This window comes from Notolepis coatsorum (genome assembly GCF_963971535.1).
Source record: "Notolepis coatsorum genome assembly, chromosome: 1".
Classification (NCBI taxonomy): Eukaryota; Metazoa; Chordata; class Actinopteri; order Aulopiformes; family Paralepididae; genus Notolepis; species Notolepis coatsorum.
Genome location: NC_140165.1, coordinates 305,661,136 through 305,680,459, shown reverse-complemented (window position 1 = coordinate 305,680,459; position 19,324 = coordinate 305,661,136). Strand labels below are relative to the sequence as shown.

Below are 19,324 nucleotides of genomic sequence, written 5' to 3'. Positions count from 1 at the left end.
CCTCTTTTCTCAATCCTCCAATCACAACTGTCAGTTGTGATTGAAGGGTCAAGAAAAGAGGGCGGGGCTTGAGATAGCTCAATTGTGTTCCCCACTAGACCTACACAAAGGTACATAGTCTTAATAGAATGTGTAGTGTGAATACAGGTCACTATTGTGTTACCTCCTGTACAGTCAATGGACCTATCTCAAACCCCGCCCTCTTTTCTCGATGGGTTGAGTAAAGAGGGTGGGGTTTTATATCAATTATGTTCCCCACTAGACCTACACAAAGGTATTGTGCCCCACGGTAGGGATGGACGGTATAAACGGTATGAATTTGCGCTACGGTATGGATTTTGATTATACCTTCATACCTTGTGACCGGTAGACTAGAGCTAGTCACAGCAGTAGCAATGTTAACGTTAACGTTACTTGATGATTCACTCAACGTTTGCAGTGGTCGTTGCATAGTGTTTAATTGTGCTGAGTTTTTCTCCACTTGCTCACGGACCTTGTCATATAGTTTGGGCATTTCAATTTGGCTAAGGAGGCTGAGAGGAGACTTGCTTTAGCGCAGCAACGGGCTAACGTTAGCCATTTTAAGATAATATGAATATACCGCGATATATACCGTTACCGTCTATGCTTCAAATTATACCGTGATATAAATTTTAGACCATACCGTCCAGCCCTACCCCACGGTGTGTGTGTGTGTGTGTGTACATACTGCGTGTGATATTGTGGGTCCATCATACCAGCCCTCTGATCTAAACTTTAAAGTGGTCTGTAACTCTGTGGCTGTGTTCCAGATGAAAGACACGGCACCCTGAGGCTGAGCAACCTCACTAAGAGCGCGTCGGGGAAGTACGTGTGCCGCGCCAGCAACACGGCCGGCTCCGACAGCTGTTCCATTAACCTGGAGGTTATCACTTGTACGTACACCGCAAAAGCACATCTAGCTTCCTTCCCCTCTCTCTCTCTCACTGTCACTGTCACTATCTGCATGATATCACTGGAGCGTCGCCACAAGGGCGACACCCCTGGGTGTAAAACATCCTCTCTCTCTCTCCTCTCTCCCTGCAGCCTCCAACGTGGGCGTGATCGTGGCGGCTACACTGGGGTCTATAGTGGGCCTGGTTGCCATGGCGCTCTTCCTCATCTTCATACTGAAGAGGACGAGGGACACCGAGGACGAGATAGCCAACGAGATCAAGTGAGGTTTTGACTGCGTGTGTGTGTTCATGTTCCAAGTTTTGTTTTATTTGTCACATTATAAGGTATGTACATTACAGTGACATGCTTGGTTCTGTATGAGCCCCCTGAGATTGTGCTTCATACAGTAAAAGAAGTAAAAAGGCCAAACACTATACAACATATACAATATACAAACTAAAGTACAAACTACAGTACAAAATGCAAACTTTTTGAATGTAGTGAAAATATTTTAGATAAAAAATATGGTGTAGTGTTAAAAAGTGTTGTTTATTGTTTATTGTTTAAAAGGAGCCCCATTAGCTGCCACCTAAGTGGCGAGCTAGTCTTCCTGGGGTCCACACAGAAAGACAACAGAAAAACACAAAACATAACAATACATGAGATACATATGACAATCACAATTCACTTAATTAACAATGATAATCTAAAAGCAGTAAAACATTGTAGACATCATTATAAACATCAGAATATTTTGCTCACATATTTAAGTAGTGCATTCTCGGGTGGTATTTGAAAGACACACACGCTATTCAATTTACTTATGTTCAGTGGGCAGTTTGTGTGTGTGTGTGATTTGTCATTTTAACATTGGAATTCTGATTTCATTGCCCTCCTCTGATTGGCTCTTTCCATCTCTGTGTCTTCCTCTCTGCCTGTGGGACAATAGGGAGGACGCCCCGGCGCCCAAGCGAGTGTCCTGGTCCAAGAGCAACACGGGCTCCGACATCGTCTCCAAGAACGGCACGCTGTCCTCCATAGCCACCAGCCCCCGGCCGGCCAACTCCAGCCACCAGGCCGGCTTCCACTACCCCTACTCCCCCGCCTCGGCCTCCGACACGGGCTCCGTGATCAACGCCTACCAGCTGCAGCCCGGGGAGACCAACCCCCTGCAGGGCCTCCCCGGGTACAACCTCAGCAGCACGCCGTCGCGCAAGACCAAGCGGCCCCCCTGCGCCAACGGGGCCCCGCCGCAGTTCCCCCGGGGCCTAGCGTCGTCGACGTCCTCCGCCGCCGATCCCGGCAGGACCGACGGGGCTCAGCCCCAGGCGCCACGCCCGGCCGCGGGGCCCGTGGCCGTCACGGTGCCGGACCAGAGCCAGGCCGGCTCTCTGGTGTAGCCCGACACACACACACACACGCGCGGGAGGGAGAGGGAGGGGTTTGTTTGTTTGTTTGGACTGCTGAAGAAAGAAGGGACACTCTGCCTTGGAATGGAAAGCACTTTTTTTTTTCTTTTTTAAACCATAGTGACTTTGACAATAAGAGGAGGAAATATTATCTCAACAGGTGGAATCTGTTATATTCAAGACAGCAGGAACTTTTTACTGCTTTGCGTTCTGGTTGCGTAGCTGACTTGGCAGTTTTGTTTTCATGCTGTATTCCGGGTTGCTGGAGAAATGCCTACTGCAAAAGACCTTTTATTTTACTTACAATCTTGTGGACAGGTATTTGATAGTATTTTGATTATTACCTACAGGAATACATAAAATGCGTATTTTATACGTCATATCGGTAAGATATTTGATTATTTGGAATGAGAACCATGTAGGCAAATCAAATTAAGTAGTTTTGTGGAATAAGCAATTTAACTGTTCATGAAACGGTCCCCACTGTAATGTGGCGGCTGTTTAGACTCAACCATTAAACCATTAAATGCTTATTTCCACAAAATGTAACTTAGTTCTCATTCCAAACAATCAAATATCTTACTGATATGACCTTTAATCAAGGAGATGTGTCAATGTCCACGTCTCTGGATACCCTAAGCCATAAAGAGCAACACAAACCAGGAAGTGATGTCAACAGTAGGACATTCATCAGGATATCAACTTCATAACATCATTGCCATTAACCCTTTCACTGCCACACGACAGAAGGTTTAACCCTTTACTATCACACAACCGACGGCGACCGTCGCCAAGGGTTAACCTTCTGTCGTGTGGCAGTGAAAGGGTTAACCGGATGTCATGTGGCAGTGAAAGGGTTAACCTTCTGTGTATTGTCACAGTGAAAGGGTTAACCGCTTGGTAGTGCGGCAGTGAAAGGGTTAACCGTATACAGTACCTAGCTACAGTATTATAAGCCATACCGTTTCTTTGTCCACACTGTTCTCAGGCCAACTACACTTGTCCAGAGTAGAAAATACAGCAAAATTACTATCCAGGTATTTGATAGGATGTAAACATTGCATTTCAAATGCCAGACTGCATCGACCCTCATTTATTTGTATTGAGTTTATCGAATACGGGTCACTTATATTATTTAACCCAATGCGGTTTTATCAGATTCATGTATTACAGAGATAACATTATGAATATATTGCCTATTATGTAGTAGGTAGTTGGAATGTATCCTTTATGCCGAGTATTGTGTTTTTGAAGATGAAGAGCGTTTTGTTAACACCGTTTAAAACTCTGGCTACTGTTTTTGTTTTTCAATAAACATGATTCTTCATGGTTTGTTTTATGATTTTCGTTGTGATAAATTGTAAAATAGTCACTTCATTATGTAGGTTTTCATATCTTACAGTAAATAAGCAAAAACGTATCCCCCAGCTAACCATGAACCACTGAATCACAAAAGAAATGCTCGTTTCTGACACTGAGGTGGGGAAAAAGGGAAGCAGTTACAACAAGTTGAGACAAAAGATGATTTTATTTGGAGCGGAACTGGTGAATGTGATTATACAGTATGTTGCAAAGTGCCATTTCAATTTCACAGGACAGACATCATACCATGAAAGACTCGACATAAAACAACGTAGCCAGTGTAGTTACTGTACCTACTGCTGAGTACAGCCTACAGGAAATACAATGGAGATCAGTAACAACCATGAACATGAATCGAAAATATAGTCACAGCATTCAAAGGGAAAATCCACCCCATGTCATTTCAGCCCGATCTCGCTCAATATATATACATAAAGTACTAATCGACCACAGGAAGAAAATGTACATATTGTATCGCTGCTGGCGGGACAAAACCTCATAACTCCAAAAACCCAACTTTTCAGCAGATGAAAAAAACGAACACAGATTTGAGGGTGAATAGAGTTAGGAGGTTTAGACAGATTATCGGTTTAATGCTTTCCCATTGTTTAAACTTTGTAAAACCCACACACATATGGAGGATGATCTACGGAGTTGATTTATATTAAAAAAAAAATTAAATGGAGTTATGAGGTTTTGTCCTGCCAGCAGTGGGTATGTTATTCTCAAACAAACATTATATGAGCCCACAGGGTCATTCACTAATTCATTGTCAACAAACTCCAAAAAGTGTCACTTGATGATTTGATAAATTCCAAGTCTTGATGCTCTGGTTTCCAGCTTACTGTGTTTATATTGACCTGGAGTTATATTGGCTGGAGGACTGAAAACACAAAATATACACTCAAGAAAAAATACCCTAATTAAAGATTACCAAAATAAAAGTACAAATTGACATTTGAAAAACCCAATCAAGTAATAATAATAATAATAATAATAATAATAATAATAATAATAATAATAATAATACATCTATTTTATATAGCGCTTTTCCAGGTGCTCAAAGACGCTTTACATGGGCAGGAGAGACAAACTATTAAGTAAAAGGTATTTGGTTGATAAACTACTCACAGTACAAGTTACTTTGTATTTTAATACGGGCCAGAGATGCTCACAAGTGCTTTAATGCAAGTCCCAAGTCAAAGTCGGAAGTCTTTGGTCACGAGTCTATGTCACGTCTCAAGTCTCTTTTTGGAATAATACGTGTGTAAGCTGTGCAACATGGTTATTTTTAGGCAAATGCACTTTGCATGAGCTATTTCAGAAATATTTTGAATTCAATAATTACATTTTTTTATCTACACAAAGATATCAATAAGATGACTTTACAATATCATAATCTGCTGCAATATGAAAAAAAAAGACTGCTTTACTTTGAACACTTTTTCTCCATCTATTGTTATCTTATGCAGGCGCTACAGGCGCTATATATTGTTATCTTGTGCAGGCGCTATATATTGTTATCTTATGCAGGCGCTACATGCTGGGTGTCATGATATATGTCATACAGCATGTAGCGCCTGCATAAGATAACAATAGATACAGAAGATTTTCCGTCTCCAGTACGACGGGTCTTGGCACCAAATACAACATGATTATTGCTAAATCGTTGACAGCATGGATGACGACTCAACTCCGTCAATGCCAGCAAAATACATAGTAGATAATATACTAGTTGTAACGCAGGCATAAATTGCAAATGTGCGTAAAAAAGAGAACATGATTTCTGGCTCCAAAGATATGAGGAACAAGTACAGTTACAGTTTTTAAATGGAACATGAAAAGTACTTGTTCTTTAAAAAGAAAACGTGTTCCTTATAACGTGTGATTATCCGCCCTTGGAGATCACTGGAATAATACAACGTAGGTTCTCATTTAGGGTGGATTTTCACTTTAAGTAATCATGTGAAAGGCCACTTTAGGATTGAGATGCATATTGTACTATAGATACACTCATTACTGCAAAACCAAGCACTTCACTCAAACCGCAGTGTTAAAATGTTAATTTTCAATACCATGATACTACGAGTAACAACTAACATCTACCAGAAAATGGTAGAAAAAAGTTCTCAATGAGCAGCTCTTATACACTGTATATAAAACTAACAATAATTTATTTAACATGATCTAGCAATACCACAAATCATAGGTAGGTTTTAATGACTGGTTTTTCCTCAAAGGTTCTAATCGCCATACTGTGGTGCTGAGGACACTTGAGGAAACAATAAAAGAAGGAAGGGTCATCACGTCAGAACACCAGCGTTCTATGCTCCGCTTGGTGTCAGACTTTGGTGCCAGTTCTACTGAAGCCTGTATTACAATTCAAAATATACCAGCTATCTGAGGAAATATACATCAACCAATATATCTGACATCCGAGGTAATAACCTGTTTAAATGGGCCGACAGTGGCTCAGGAGGTAGAGCAGTCGTCTGGTAGTTGGAAGTTTCCCCCGTTCGATTCCCGCTCCTCCCGGGCAGCGTGTCGATGTGTCCTTGAGCAAGACACTTAACCCCTAATTGCCCCAGACGTGTAGGTTGGAACCTCTGCCGTCGGTGTGCGAGTGAACGGGTGAATGTGAGGAACAAATTGTGAAGCGCTTTGGATAAAAGCTGCTATATAAATGCTCCATTGACCTTTAAATGCTCCATTAAATGCCTAAACGAGGAGATGACTGATCCCGTTCAACTCAAGTTCAAGTTTCTTTATTAGTTGTCATAGAGAAGTACAGAATACTTTACTCAATGTCGGCTGAACTGAAAGTTTCCACACTTGGCACCAATGTGCGTTCATGCGCTACACTACACAGTGAAGTGATGACCCTTCGTTCTTTTATAGTTATCTTGGGACACTTAACCAGTCATAAGAAGAACCAACCAGAGATCAAGACCGTCGCAATATGCCCGCTAACCATCCTCCTGAAGAAAGGTATTACATCCATTATTTGGAGGTCCGTGGAAGGACCTTCATCACGACTCCGTCAGCAAACTTCTGGCAATGATCATCCTCATCACCTCATTTGTTCCTTTAGGTAAGGAAAGAGAGCGGGGGGCACAAAATGTTTTTGTCATAATGCAAAACAAAAAAGGTTTTAAGCACTTGTTAAATGTTGAACATTTGTCAGAATCAAAACGGATACAAAGGAAGCAGGAAAAAGCTAATCCAAGGCACTCTTACAAAAGTAAAACAGCTTTAATAAAAGGCTAGTTCATGATAGAACAATACGATAAGATATTCCTTTATTGATCCTGTTGTGGAATCATTCAAATGAGCCATGACAGTGAACGGTAGAAATTAAGGTGTCATAGCAGAGGGGGGAGGGGAGGTACAGGTATGGGCAGGTTAATAGTAGTAGACATAAATATAAGCAATACAATTATAGTAAAGATAAAAAAGAAGCAGTGGAAACAATATAATTAACTCTGAAATATGAGCAAGTAGGCAGTGTAATCAAAGGTGCAGATGAGGGTCTGTATGCCCTATCAGTTATATTATACGTTACGATAAATATGGTCTATAACACTTGAGTAAGTAAAGTATAGAGTATACACACATAACTCATTGTAATGACCCCGATGAAGGCTGTGTGAGGCAGAAACGTGTTGACTTATTTTTATTGTTCTATTATGAACTAGAGTTTTATTAAAGCTTGTTTTGTTTTGAACTTTCGGAAGACTGCCTTGGATTCGCCTTTTCTGTTGTTGGATGAGTGTCCCTCTCCTCGGACCAAAGAGCACCTTCATACAGCTTTGCTTCACCAGCGCTTGAATGCCGTAGCCTCCTCTACATCTGCCTTCGATACACAGGGAGTGGTCAAACTAAACCGTGGGGGGAAAGGACGTATAATTCACTGACCTTTTAATCAACGATATGGGAGTGTGCAAATGCTTCTCTGCTTAATTCCTACTGTACACGCTGCATTAATGTTATGTTTGATGCTTAGCCTAACCTGACCTCCCCTCTCAATCAATCCCATGTAAGCCCCCCACCCCCTCCCCTGGCTGCTGCTTGCTCTTTTTATCGTTCTCTTTTTGTCCTCTGTCCTATGTCCATTTACTGTCCTGTATGGTTGTTCTTGATTTTAAGTTTGTTGTCGTTTTATGTCAGGTGTTGCTCGAAAAAGAGCCCTTTGAGCTCAAGCTTCTTACCTGGTGAAATAAAGGTTAAATAAAACAATTTAATAAAACTAAACTATGGGGGGAAAGGTTGTGGTGATGAAGAGACACTCACCCTCCAGGATCTGGTGAACTCTGATGTCGCGGACAAACTGCTGCACGGCGTAGTCCTTCAGGTAACCGTAGCCACCGTGCATCTGGAGCGCCTGGTTGCAGATCTGTCGGGAGAGAGAAGAGATCCCAGTGTGAAAAACACGAGATATTCCTTATTAAAGGGGAACTATTTGCGATATTTCATCGGAAACACGAAACTGACATCGAAGCACTCGTCCGTAACGAAGAGCTTGGCCATGGAGCAGAGGGCCACGGCGTCGGCCCTGCCCTCCTGCAGCGCCGTGGCAGCCTGGCGGACCAACAGACGAGAGGCCACCAGCTTGGTGGCCATCTCTGCCAGCTTGAACTGCAGATACTAGAAGCAGAACACACACACACACACAGGTTAGAATTATTAATAAAATGTCATTAAAAAGGGACAGTGGCTCAGGAGGTAGAGCGGTCGTCTGGTTATCTGAAAGGTTCCCGGTTCGATTCCCTCGAAGTGTCCTTGAGCAAGACACTTAACCCCTAATTGCTCCCGATGAGCAGGTTGGCATCCGTGCCGGGTCGCCTCCGCTGTAGGTGTGTGAATGTGTGAGTGAATGGGTGAATGTGAGGATGCGCGTCAGAAAATAGGAGCTTCGCACTTGGACTCTGCTTTGGGTCCGCTTTGAGTACCGTTTGGGTCAGCTTTGAACCCGCGGGAGTCTGCTCCGTGTACGGTCCGCTCGACTATGGGAAGGGCTTTAGAGAAGAGGACCACAGACAGAAGACCCAAGAGAAGAGGACCCAACTGACGGAAGACAGAAGGCTGGAGATGAGGACTCAAGGCAGAGCTGGAGAAGATGACCCAAGAAGACAGAAGGCTGGAGAAGACAACTCAGCAATCAACGAACAGCGCTTTCAATTTGGTGACCCCGGCGCGATTGTCTGACCTCGTGGACAGAGGGCGGTGGACCTCCTGAGTCAGAGCCAGAACGGTTTTCTTCAGTTAACAACAAGGCGCCTGACATATCAAAAGTTTGATGCAAGCTGGAGCGAGCTGCCGATTATCTTGCTGGTTGTGTGTGTCCCATTCACAGAAAAAGTTTAAGTGCTCCATCCGTCATCCGCCGATAAAAAGAAAATAGCAACCGTCGAGGCGGTTATGAAACCATTTCTATCAAAGCCGCCGCACACAAGTCTGTTCAAACCATTCCATAACTTGTTCTTACCGTTATTAGGGTAGTGTACTGTAAGTGTACCAATAGTAAATACAAAAGAAAACAAATAAATGTCAAGTGCAAAATGGCTCCGACACTTCCCCTGAATTGCTTTTCATCACTGCCCCAGACCAAAACGGAAAAGCACCTTCTAATAACTAGATGTTGACTTAGATGAAAGGATGCATTTTGACTGAAGGAAAAGGGGGAGAAAAAAAAAGAAAGAAATCGTTTACCTGGTTGTTGGAGAGCGTTTCTCCAAACTGCTTGCGTACCAACAGGTGATCCCTCGCCAGCTGCACGCAGGCATGCGCCGCACCGAGAGAGCAGGACGCTGCGAGGAGAAAGAGGAGGAAAAGAACATTCATTCATTCAAACCTTTATTCATTCTCGAAAAGGACAATTGAGGTCACCCTCATTTTCAATGTCATCAAGACTTAGACATTTCAATGCATACATTTTTTATAATATAATAATAATAAATAATAACAAGTCTATCTATATAGCACCCTTCACACATGGACCGCAGCCCAAAGTGCCCCACAGCAAATAGCATAAAATGAACAGAGGCATAAGAATCGGCATACAGTCGACAGAATAAAAACATGCATGGCGAAGGGGATGCCACCCCCGATGTAAACATCTACATCAGAGCTTGTTGTCAAATTCACTGACTGAAACACTATGAAGTCAAATGGGAAATGAGACACCTGCCACCACTGGTGGAGGAAGTACACAGGTCCTTTACTTATGTAAAAGTAGAAATACCCAGATAAATGAGTACTCTGGAAAAGTAAAAGTCCTCCATTCAAATTCAACTTAAGTAAAAGTAGAGAAGTAGTTTCTATTGAATGTACTTAAGTATCTAAAGTAAACGTACACATTCTACATAACGGTTGTGTGTCCCAGTGCTTTGGAGCATTCAAACCTCGACCCATTGACTTCTAAAGGTTATGTTAAAATGGTACAGTATGCGGTCCAGTTATGCTGCTCTGATTAAAGGTTGTGTTAAAGTGGTATGTGGTCCAGTTATGCTGCTCTGATTACATCATCTTGAAATGGACAGGCTTCAAATGTGAAAGTATATAATCTTCATACATTTTTGCCATGTTTTTCTATGCAAAATCTTTTTCTTCAAAGTAACATTTAAACATAGTAACTGATGGGTTCCGATACATGTAGTGGAGTAAAAAGTACAATATTTCCCTTGATATGTAGTGGAGTGAAAGTATAAAGTTCCCTAAAATGAAAATACTCACGTAAAGTACAAGTAGTTCTAAATTGTACTTAAGTACAGTACTTAGTAAAAGTACTTAGTTACTTTCCACCACTGCTGGCCACCATAATGTGTTAAAAGAACACGCCAAGAAGATAGATACCAGTTTCCTCTCTGTGCGTTCAGTAGAAAGCCATCTGGCTGCATGTTAGCCTAGCTTAGCACAATGAATGGAAACGGACATGTACGGGGAGTTTTCGGAAGAGGTGTTAGTTAGACAATGCATACTAGGCTACCCGTACATGTCCGCTTCCATTCATTGTGCTAAGCTAGGCTAACAGGTCAGATAGCTTTCTACTGAACGCACAGAGAGGAAACTGGTATCTATCTTCTTGTCTCTCTCTGGAGAAGACGGCGAGCTAATTTCCCAAAATGTTGGCGTGTTCCTTTAACTTCATTACACGCTAGAACGTCTGCCGTCTACGGCGGAGCATCACCGTGGGTCATCTGGAGCCGATTTGTCCTAGATCCTTTAAACTAATCTTCAAAATGCATCTTTAAAATCCCTCATGCCCATAAGCGCACATTTCTATCTGCGATAAAACATAAATAAAGAAATAAACGTCAGCAGCTTACTAGTACTATGCACACCCATTACTTTAGGTCAGGAACCACTCATGTCATAGATTTAACCATAGTATTACTGTACATGTAAACGGTAGTAGGACACACTGTCGGTATGGTTTTACTCTCTGCTGCAGGAGTAAAGGATGCAACATACAGAATGAGTATAAGAACATACCAAAAATATTAAAAGGACAAGAGTACAGGAGAAATCCCCCATGGGGTTCTTCCGATAACTCAAGGATATCATCTGAGAGTGCAGCGACATCTCCTCCTGCTGCTGCTACCAGTGTTGTAGTCGAGTCACTAAATCTCGAGTCCAAGTCACCAAGGAAGAGTCCGAGTCGAGTCCCCATTACCCTAGTCTGACTCATCAAGGTTGAGTCACCTCCACTCTTGGCAGTCAAAGAGCTGACATACAAATATAAAAAAAGGTCTACATTAAACATAAATGACACAGCGGTCACCGTTTAAAAAATGGAGTTTATTTTTACTTTGTGACACAATAGCCAAACAAATGCACTCGCCATCAATATCTTATGCGTATATAAATATGTTATTATTTATTTAAAATAAATAACTATTAATCAATTAACAAGTCCGAGTCCGAATGCAGTCAATGCTCGAGTCCAAGTCCAAGTGTCATAAGTCGAGTCACGAGTCTTCAAAATCAGTCCAGGACTCACACTCGACTCAAGAGTCCTGCACTCGAGTACTACAACACTGGCTGCTACAGCATGGGCAGTTGGGCACGTGTGAAAATGTAATCGGCCTTCCTCACCAATATTGATCCTGCCTCCATTCAGGCCCTTCATGGCCATAGTGAAGCCCTGACCTTCGTGGCCAAGCCGATTGGCCACTGGGATGACACAGTCCTCAAATATCACCGCTCTGGTTGGCTGGGAGTTCCATCCCACCTTGAGAGAAGAAGAACATGGTAGAAAACCATTAAGTCCACTGCTCTGGGCCACAACTACAGCATAATGGCGCCATCTAGTGGATGTTAACTTCCAACCTGCAAACACCAGCTACACAGGCAGAGCCAATAAGGATCATATTATCTACATTTCTACATCATAATGCACAATCTTAATTGTCTTTTAAATAAGAAACGCTTTCTCAACCTTTTTTTCCTTCTTGCCAAAGCTGAGGCCAGGAGTTCCCTTCTCCACCACCAGACAGGAGATGCCCTTGGGTCCTTTTCCTCCTGTTCGACACATCACCACGTAGATGTCCGTGTCTCCTCCGCCACTTATGAAGGCCTGAAGCAAAACACAGAACTTACATACAGATATGTAAAAGCTTCCCGATCAGCCCCACCCAGCTGAAACAATACTAAAAGGCGGCGCAGTGGTTAACAGTGTCGCCTCACAGCACTGTGGTGTAGTGGTGAACACTGTCGCCTCACAGCACGGCAGTGTAGTGGTTAACACCGTCGCCTCACAGCAAGAAGGCCCTGGGTTGGATTCCCGCTTGGGGACCAGGTTGCCGGGTTGCAGAGAGGCATTTCATCGGCGACCCAATGCATGCGTGTGTGTGTGTGTGTGTGTGCGTGTGTGTGTCGCCCATCATACCTTAGTGCCATTTAAGACGTAGTGGTCTCCTTGCAGCTTTGCAGTGGTGAGAAGAGATGCAGCGTCGCTGCCACTGCCTGTAATAAAAAAAAAAATATATATATATATTCAGAAATAAGCCTCAACGTTCCATAAGGACTTCATCAGATAAAGGGTTAAGGGTTAAGTATTAATGGGGACTGGCCTGGCTCCGTGAGACAGTAGGAGGCAAACTTGTCCATTGAGCAGAGTTCAGGGCAGTACTTCTCCCTTTGCTCCGTGTTGCCAAAGGTGTCGATCATCCAGGCACACATACTGCAAAGCAAGAAGCAGAACATTGATGTGTTATTATTAGTGACCAGGGAGGAATCCTCACAAGATAATTCATATTTCTATTAATACCAACATGTCAACATCGGGTTCCTTCAATACATCTTAACGGCATCTTACAAGATACAAGATACTTTAATGGCACACAACTATGGTTGGTGGTAATCGTTTGCGGTACAGCATGTTATTTAAGCACTGGGACATCAACATGGAACATCAAACGCCCCCCTCCCACCTCCCAATCCCCACAATAAATACATAAATACAATACGTGCGTGAGTGAGGTGTAGATGGAGTCCAGAGAGGGGAGGGCCGGAGGGGGCAGCCAATAATTTTGGAGGCTGTCTTGGTGATGCGTTGGAGTTTGTGTTTGGTGTGTTTGTCAGTGGAACCGTACCAGACTGTGATGGATGAGGTGAGGATGCTTTGGATTATGGCGGTGTAGAATTGGACCAGCAGGCGTTGTTGGACTCTGTACTTCCTCAGTTGCCTGCGTTTATGAGAGGCTTCTATTCTCCCTCAACTATATAGAAAATATATTAAAGATGGTGGACTTTCTGTTTGAAGCCCAACCTAAAGTAAAAAAAAAAAAAGGCCATTGAGATGCCTTGACGAGCCTGACGTCAGCTTACAAGACGGACACAACTGAGCCTGTTCAAATAAAAACTGTCGCGGAAAAAGGGACATCTCTCAGCCAGGGTCACATCAGGCCTTCTGGGAAACCTACGCCAGATTTGATTTGGAAACGTCCCATCACTCCATGTGCAATCACTTTCCAGGTTAATACCAGCAACCTCCTAATCTTTGGATTTTTCTCAGTACGTTTTTTCTCAGTATCCATAGGATGCAGGGTTTGCAGATATAAAGGGTAAATGGACTGTATTTATATAGCAGCTTTTCTCCAAAGCGCTTTATTTGTTCCTCACATTCACACATTCACACACATGGAGGTCACCATGCAAGGTGCCGACCTGCTCATCGGGAGCAATTAGGGGTCAAGTGTCTCGCTCAAGGACACACTGCCGGGAGGAGCGGGAATCATCCGATTACCAGACGACCGCTCTACATCCTGAGACGACCGCTCTACCTCCTGAGACGACCGCTCTACCTCCTGAGACGACCGCTCTACCTCCTGAGACGACCGCTCTACCTCATGAGACGACCGCTCTACCTCCTGAGACGACTGCTCTACATCCTGAGACGACCGCTCTACCTCATGAGACGACCGCTCTACCTCCTGAGACGACCGCTCTACCGCTCTACCGCCTGAGACGACCGCTCTACCTCCTGAGACGACCGATCTACATCCTGAGACGACTACTCTACCTCCTGAGACGACCGCTCTACCTCCTGAGACGACCGCTCTACCGCTCTACCGCCTGAGACGACCGCTCTACCTCCTGAGACGACCGCTCTACCTCCTGAGACGACCGCTCTACCCCCTGAGACGACCGCTCTACCTCCTGAGACGACCGATCTACATCCTGAGACGACTACTCTACCTCCTGAGACGACCGCTCTACCTCCTGAGACGACCGCTCTACCGCCTGAGACGACCGCTCTACCTCCTGAGACGACCGCTCTACCTCCTGAGACGACCGCTCTACCCCCTGAGACGACCGCTCTACCTCCTGAGACGACCGATCTACATCCTGAGACGACCAATCTACATCCTGAGACGACCGCTCTACCTCCTGAGACGACCGCTCTACCTCATGAGACGACCGCTCTACCTCATGAGACGACCGCTCTACCTCCTGAGACGACCGCTCTACCTCCTGAGACGACCGACCGCTCTACATCCTGAGACGACCGCTCTACCTCCTGAGACGACCGCTCTACATCCTGAGACAACCGATCTACCTCCTGAGACGACCGCTCTACCTCCTGAGACGACCGCTCTACCTCCTGAGACGACCGCTCTACCTCATGAGACGACCGCTCTACCTCCTGAGACGACCGCTCTACCTCCTGAGACGACCGCTCTACCTCCTGAGACGACCGACCGCTCTACCTCCTGAGACGACCGCTCTACCTCCTGAGACGACCGCTCTACCTCATGAGACGACCGCTCTACCTCCTGAGACGACCGCTCTACCTCCTGAGACGACCGCTCTACCTCCTGAGACGACCGATCTACCTCCTGAGACGACCGACCGCTCTACCTCCTGAGACGACCGCTCTACCTCCTGAGATGACCGTTCTACCTCATTCTTAGCGCTAGACACTGACGTAAAGCCACTATATCCTACAAACCGCACCGGTTGTCGATACTCTCTCACATCCTTCACACTTGAAACTCGAAACCCAACAAACCCAAATTTTAACCTTGACTTTCCAAAATGGTCACATTTCTTTGTGTTGCATGTTCCTGCCAGTATAGTCAAATACCCGGCCCTCACTTGTGGATGCTGATGTAGGCAGTGGTGCTGACACAGCCTGTGGACAGGGCTTCAAAGATGACCGACGTGTCCAGGCGAGACAGGCCTGATCCTCCCACTTCCGGCTGAACGTAGATCCCACCGAAGCCCAGCTGGGCGGCGCTACGCAGTGTCTCCACTGGAAAGATTTCCTGAATAAAATTACAGAGGTGTGTTGGTATCAATTTAAATGGACTGCATTTATATAGCAGCTTTTATCCAAAGCGCTTTACAATTTGTTCCTCACATTCACCCGTTCACTCACACATTCACACACTGACGGCGGAGGCGACCTTGCAAGGTGCCAACCTGCTCATCGGGAGCAGTTAGAGGTTAAGTGTCTTGCTCAAGGACAAGGACACTTTGATAAGCTTCCCGGGTGGAGCGGGAATTGAACCGGGAACCTCCGGATTACCAGGCGACTGTCGTCCCCCCAATTTTCAATCGAATCATGTAAAGTTATATGCCGTATAAATATATATAAACGTATCATATCATATTGAGAGCTTTGAGTGTCTAGAAAAGCGCTATATAAATGTAATGAATTGTTAATTATTATTATTATTATTATTATTATTATTATTATTATTATTATTATTATTATTATTATTATTATTATTATTATTATTATTATTATTATTATTATTATTATTATTATTATTATTATCATGAAAAACTTAAAACAAGACAAAGGTTCACAAAGGTTTTATGGGTCAATTGTGTTTAGGATTAGTCAGGTCACAGGTTGGTGACCCGTTCTCAAAACAAGCTAGTATCCTGCATAGACAAAAGACATGGGCTGCCTACCTTTAGAGCTATGTGACACAGAAACTAGTATCCTGCATAGACAAAAGACATGGGCTGCCTACCTTTAGAGCTGTGTGACATAGTAACTGTGGCTAACATCTTTATAATTTCCCCTCATAGTGGCGTTTTGAAGGCAAAGAGCGGAGATTATTCTCGACTACTACTATTCTGAATATAAACATTTATTAGAAATTAGAAAGAGACGTTACACGTCCAGTCAGTCAATACATCAAACGAGCATCAAAAGAACTAGCGTAAAAAAATTGATGGCAGTTAGAAAACTAGCATCTGGTACCAACTTATGTGGACAAATATTGTGACATGTTGGCTGATTACACAAAGTCTGGTGAAGTATGCTCAGCTGTAAAATCACCGTCTGGCAACTAACTGCATACCTTCTCGTCTAGGCTGGTAAAGCTATGCCTCCTAAAGTGTGAATCGGAAATACAGAAATACCGGCTACAGGCTTTCCGTTTCCGGGCACCCCCAGTTCTGTTTATAGTCCCCAACTAAACAAAACAAGCAGACGCTCGTAAATCTCGAAAACAAGACAATGGAGTTATCAGCGGACATTTTCAACACAACTGCTAGAGTCTTCACTGTATGCTTGTATGCCGTGACAAATAAACGAGTGTCTAAATGGACAGTCTCCTAAATCTCCCAGCCTTTTGTACATGTAGTATCGTGAGGCGGCAATAACGAGCTTGTTTCTGGGGGGAGTGCATTTTCATGAGCACCGTGTCGTGAATTGGTCCGTTCGGAGGCAGCTTTAAGGGGCGGGACATTCTACCCGATTCACACTTTCGGCCGTAGTGCTTTACCAGGCTTTATCTCTCGAGATAAAGCTGGGAACGAGGTTACCTTCTCGTCCCATTCAGCCATGTGTGGTGCCATTTCATTGGCTGCAAATTCGAAGGCCATCTTCTGAAACTCCCTCTGTTCATCTGAGAGGCCATGAGCAGCTGGAGGGTTGAGAAGAGAAACACAGAACAATAAAATACTGATATACTGTAATGTGTCAACCTGTAGGATTGTATATACAGTGCAATATCTATGCCTAAGGAGGTAAACGGTACTCTACCCCCCCCTCTCACAGTGAGCTGTGGTGTTCCACAAGGAAGCATACTAGGACCGCTACTGTTCCTAATTTATGCAAATGACATGTCATCAGCTTGTGACTGTAACTTGTTCTTGTTCGCGAACGACTCAGCCCTGCTGGTCTCTGACAAGAACAAGTTACAGCCATGGCACAGGTTGAAAAAACCCTCAGCTCTGAACTCGGCAGAATCTACACCTGGCTCGCTGATAACAAACTATCATTACACCTGGGTAAAACAGAGTCCATTCTCTTCGGATCAAATAACAAACTCAGCAAGACCGACGGCTTCTCAGTTACAGTGGGTGACAATATTGTCACAAGGAAAGATGAAATTACATACCTAGGTTCCATCCTAGAGGCAAATCTTTCCTGTGACAAAATGGCATCCAAGGTAATAAAAAAAGTCAACCAACGAACTAGATTCTTGTACCGGATCTCCTCTCTGGTAAACAAGAATACCCTGAAGACTCTGGCAGGAGCACTCATTCAAGGGTACTACGACTATGCTTGCACCTCATGGTACCAAAGCACCTCAAAGATTACAAATATCACAAAACAAACTGGTCAGACTTCTACTTGACCTTACCCCTAGAACCCACCTCACCCCTGCCCACTTTGACAACCTAGGATGGCTTAGAGTAGACGACAGAGTACAGCAACTTGCAATGGGCCTGGTCTACAAGATACACTATACGACTAGGGTACCCATGTACATGTCAAAATACTTCCCAAAGGTCAGTGAATACCACGACCACAACACCAGAGGAAGCTCAACAAATCATGTTAAACCCAGATTTGGCTCAAACAAGGGACTAAACGCGTTTCGCAATTATGCCACATCAATGTGGAACGCCCTACCCAAAGCTGTAAAGGAATGTGAATCCCTACCCACATTCAAAACCGCTCTTAAAGAGCACCTACGGGAGGCTGCAATTCGAAACTGGCCACCATAAATGTCCAAACCCCCCCACCCCCTCCTAATAGACAGTCTCCTCCCCACCGCATGTATATATTCTCTCCCCACTGTATGTATATTTCTCTCCCACCCACCCCCTCCTAATGTACAGTCTCCTCCGAGTCCCCACCGTATGTATATATTCTCTCCCCACCATATGTATATTTCTCTCCCACCCACCCACCCACCCCCTCCTAATGTACAGTGACCCTCCACATCATATGTACTCTGTCAGGGTCTATGGGTAACAGTACTGTATATTTGCATATCGTATATGTCACAAATGTAACAGTACTAAATACCTGTATGCCATGTATGTCCCTATGCCATAAATGTCATGATGTCATGTATGTTGTGTATGTCATAAATGTCACTATGAAATGAAAATGGGGGACCCTGATGTAAACAAGACAAACGTCTTTCTCTGGTCTGTATCCCCTTAACAATTGTGTGTATTGAGCCGTACTGTATTGTACCCATTCTGCAATCTGTTAAATAATGTTTTCATTCATTCATTCATTAATTCACGCCTAATTATGCAACATGCACATGCTGCTATTATGATATATCTTTTGGGGGGGATAGAGTAATGTTATGCATTTGAAATGCCAAAACCCACCACCTGACTAGATTGTTAAAAAAGATCAAGCCACCCACAGGTACTCACATCCCCAATGTGGAGAGAGGTGTGGTGTACACCTCTGCCTGTGAGTGGTGGGTCAGTCAGACCACAATTGACAAATGAGAGTCAAGGCTGACTGGCTATTTATTTACCTATTTGAATGTCAAATTTATGCAACGTTATGTCGAGTAAGTATTGTTGGAGTCAAATTATTCATGCCATTGCCATTCCTGTCAATGCATTTCTCAACACACATTATACAGACAAACACACACACCGGCTGAGCATATTTTATCAATACATAACCTGGCTAAAAGTTAGCTCATTGGACTCACGGTCAATACATGCAGCTATTCCACGTCTCTGTGTTGTGTTAAATATTAAACGACGACTTCTGCCGATGCATGAGCTCAGTCTAGTAGCAACTCTTGATAACGTCCCCACGACCGCCATGTTTACCTCTACTGGGGGCGGGGGGGGTGGGGGGTCATGTTATGACAGCAGGGCTGTTGTTGGGAATTGTAGTCCGGCTGTTGTAG

The 19,324-nt window shown here is 44.1% G+C and overlaps 2 protein-coding genes across 2 annotated transcripts in view; one reads left to right on the top strand and one right to left on the bottom strand.

Annotated features, from left to right (window-relative positions):
* esamb (endothelial cell adhesion molecule b) overlaps window positions 1-2,315 on the top strand; it is a gene marked incomplete at both ends in the record, with an annotated part of 236,916 nt that extends 234,601 nt beyond the window's left edge. Inside the window, 3 exons of the mRNA XM_084311015.1 lie at window positions 792-914; window positions 1,066-1,195; window positions 1,865-2,315. Coding sequence (XP_084167141.1) covers window positions 792-914; window positions 1,066-1,195; window positions 1,865-2,315 — 704 coding nt within the window. The remainder of the gene's footprint in view (window positions 1-791; window positions 915-1,065; window positions 1,196-1,864) is intronic.
* A 2,953-nt stretch (window positions 2,316-5,268) lies between these two features.
* acad8 (acyl-CoA dehydrogenase family, member 8) lies at window positions 5,269-19,255 on the bottom strand. Its single transcript, XM_084321035.1, has 11 exons — window positions 19,121-19,255; window positions 16,971-17,071; window positions 15,285-15,454; window positions 12,754-12,867; window positions 12,574-12,646; window positions 12,124-12,261; window positions 11,781-11,916; window positions 9,396-9,493; window positions 8,178-8,330; window positions 7,977-8,079; window positions 5,269-6,771 (listed from the first exon to the last, which is right to left on the bottom strand). Exons 1-11 carry the CDS (start codon window positions 19,236-19,238, stop codon window positions 6,716-6,718), a joined length of 1,260 nt encoding a protein of 419 aa, XP_084177161.1. The 5' UTR covers window positions 19,239-19,255; the 3' UTR covers window positions 5,269-6,715.
* Between the last annotated feature and the right edge of the window lie 69 nt (window positions 19,256-19,324).

Excerpts from the sequence above, each read along its gene's own strand:
- acad8 (XM_084321035.1), bottom strand. The coding sequence starts at position 19,238 with ATGGCGGTCGTGGGGACGTTATCAAGAGTTGCTACTAGACTGAGCTCA. Across the intron at positions 17,072-19,120 it reads AATAGCTGCATGTATTGACC|CTGCTCATGGCCTCTCAGAT; the intron begins GTGAGTCCAATG and ends TCAACCCTCCAG. Across the intron at positions 12,262-12,573 it reads ACGTCTTAAATGGCACTAAG|GCCTTCATAAGTGGCGGAGG; the intron begins GTATGATGGGCG and ends GTTTTGCTTCAG.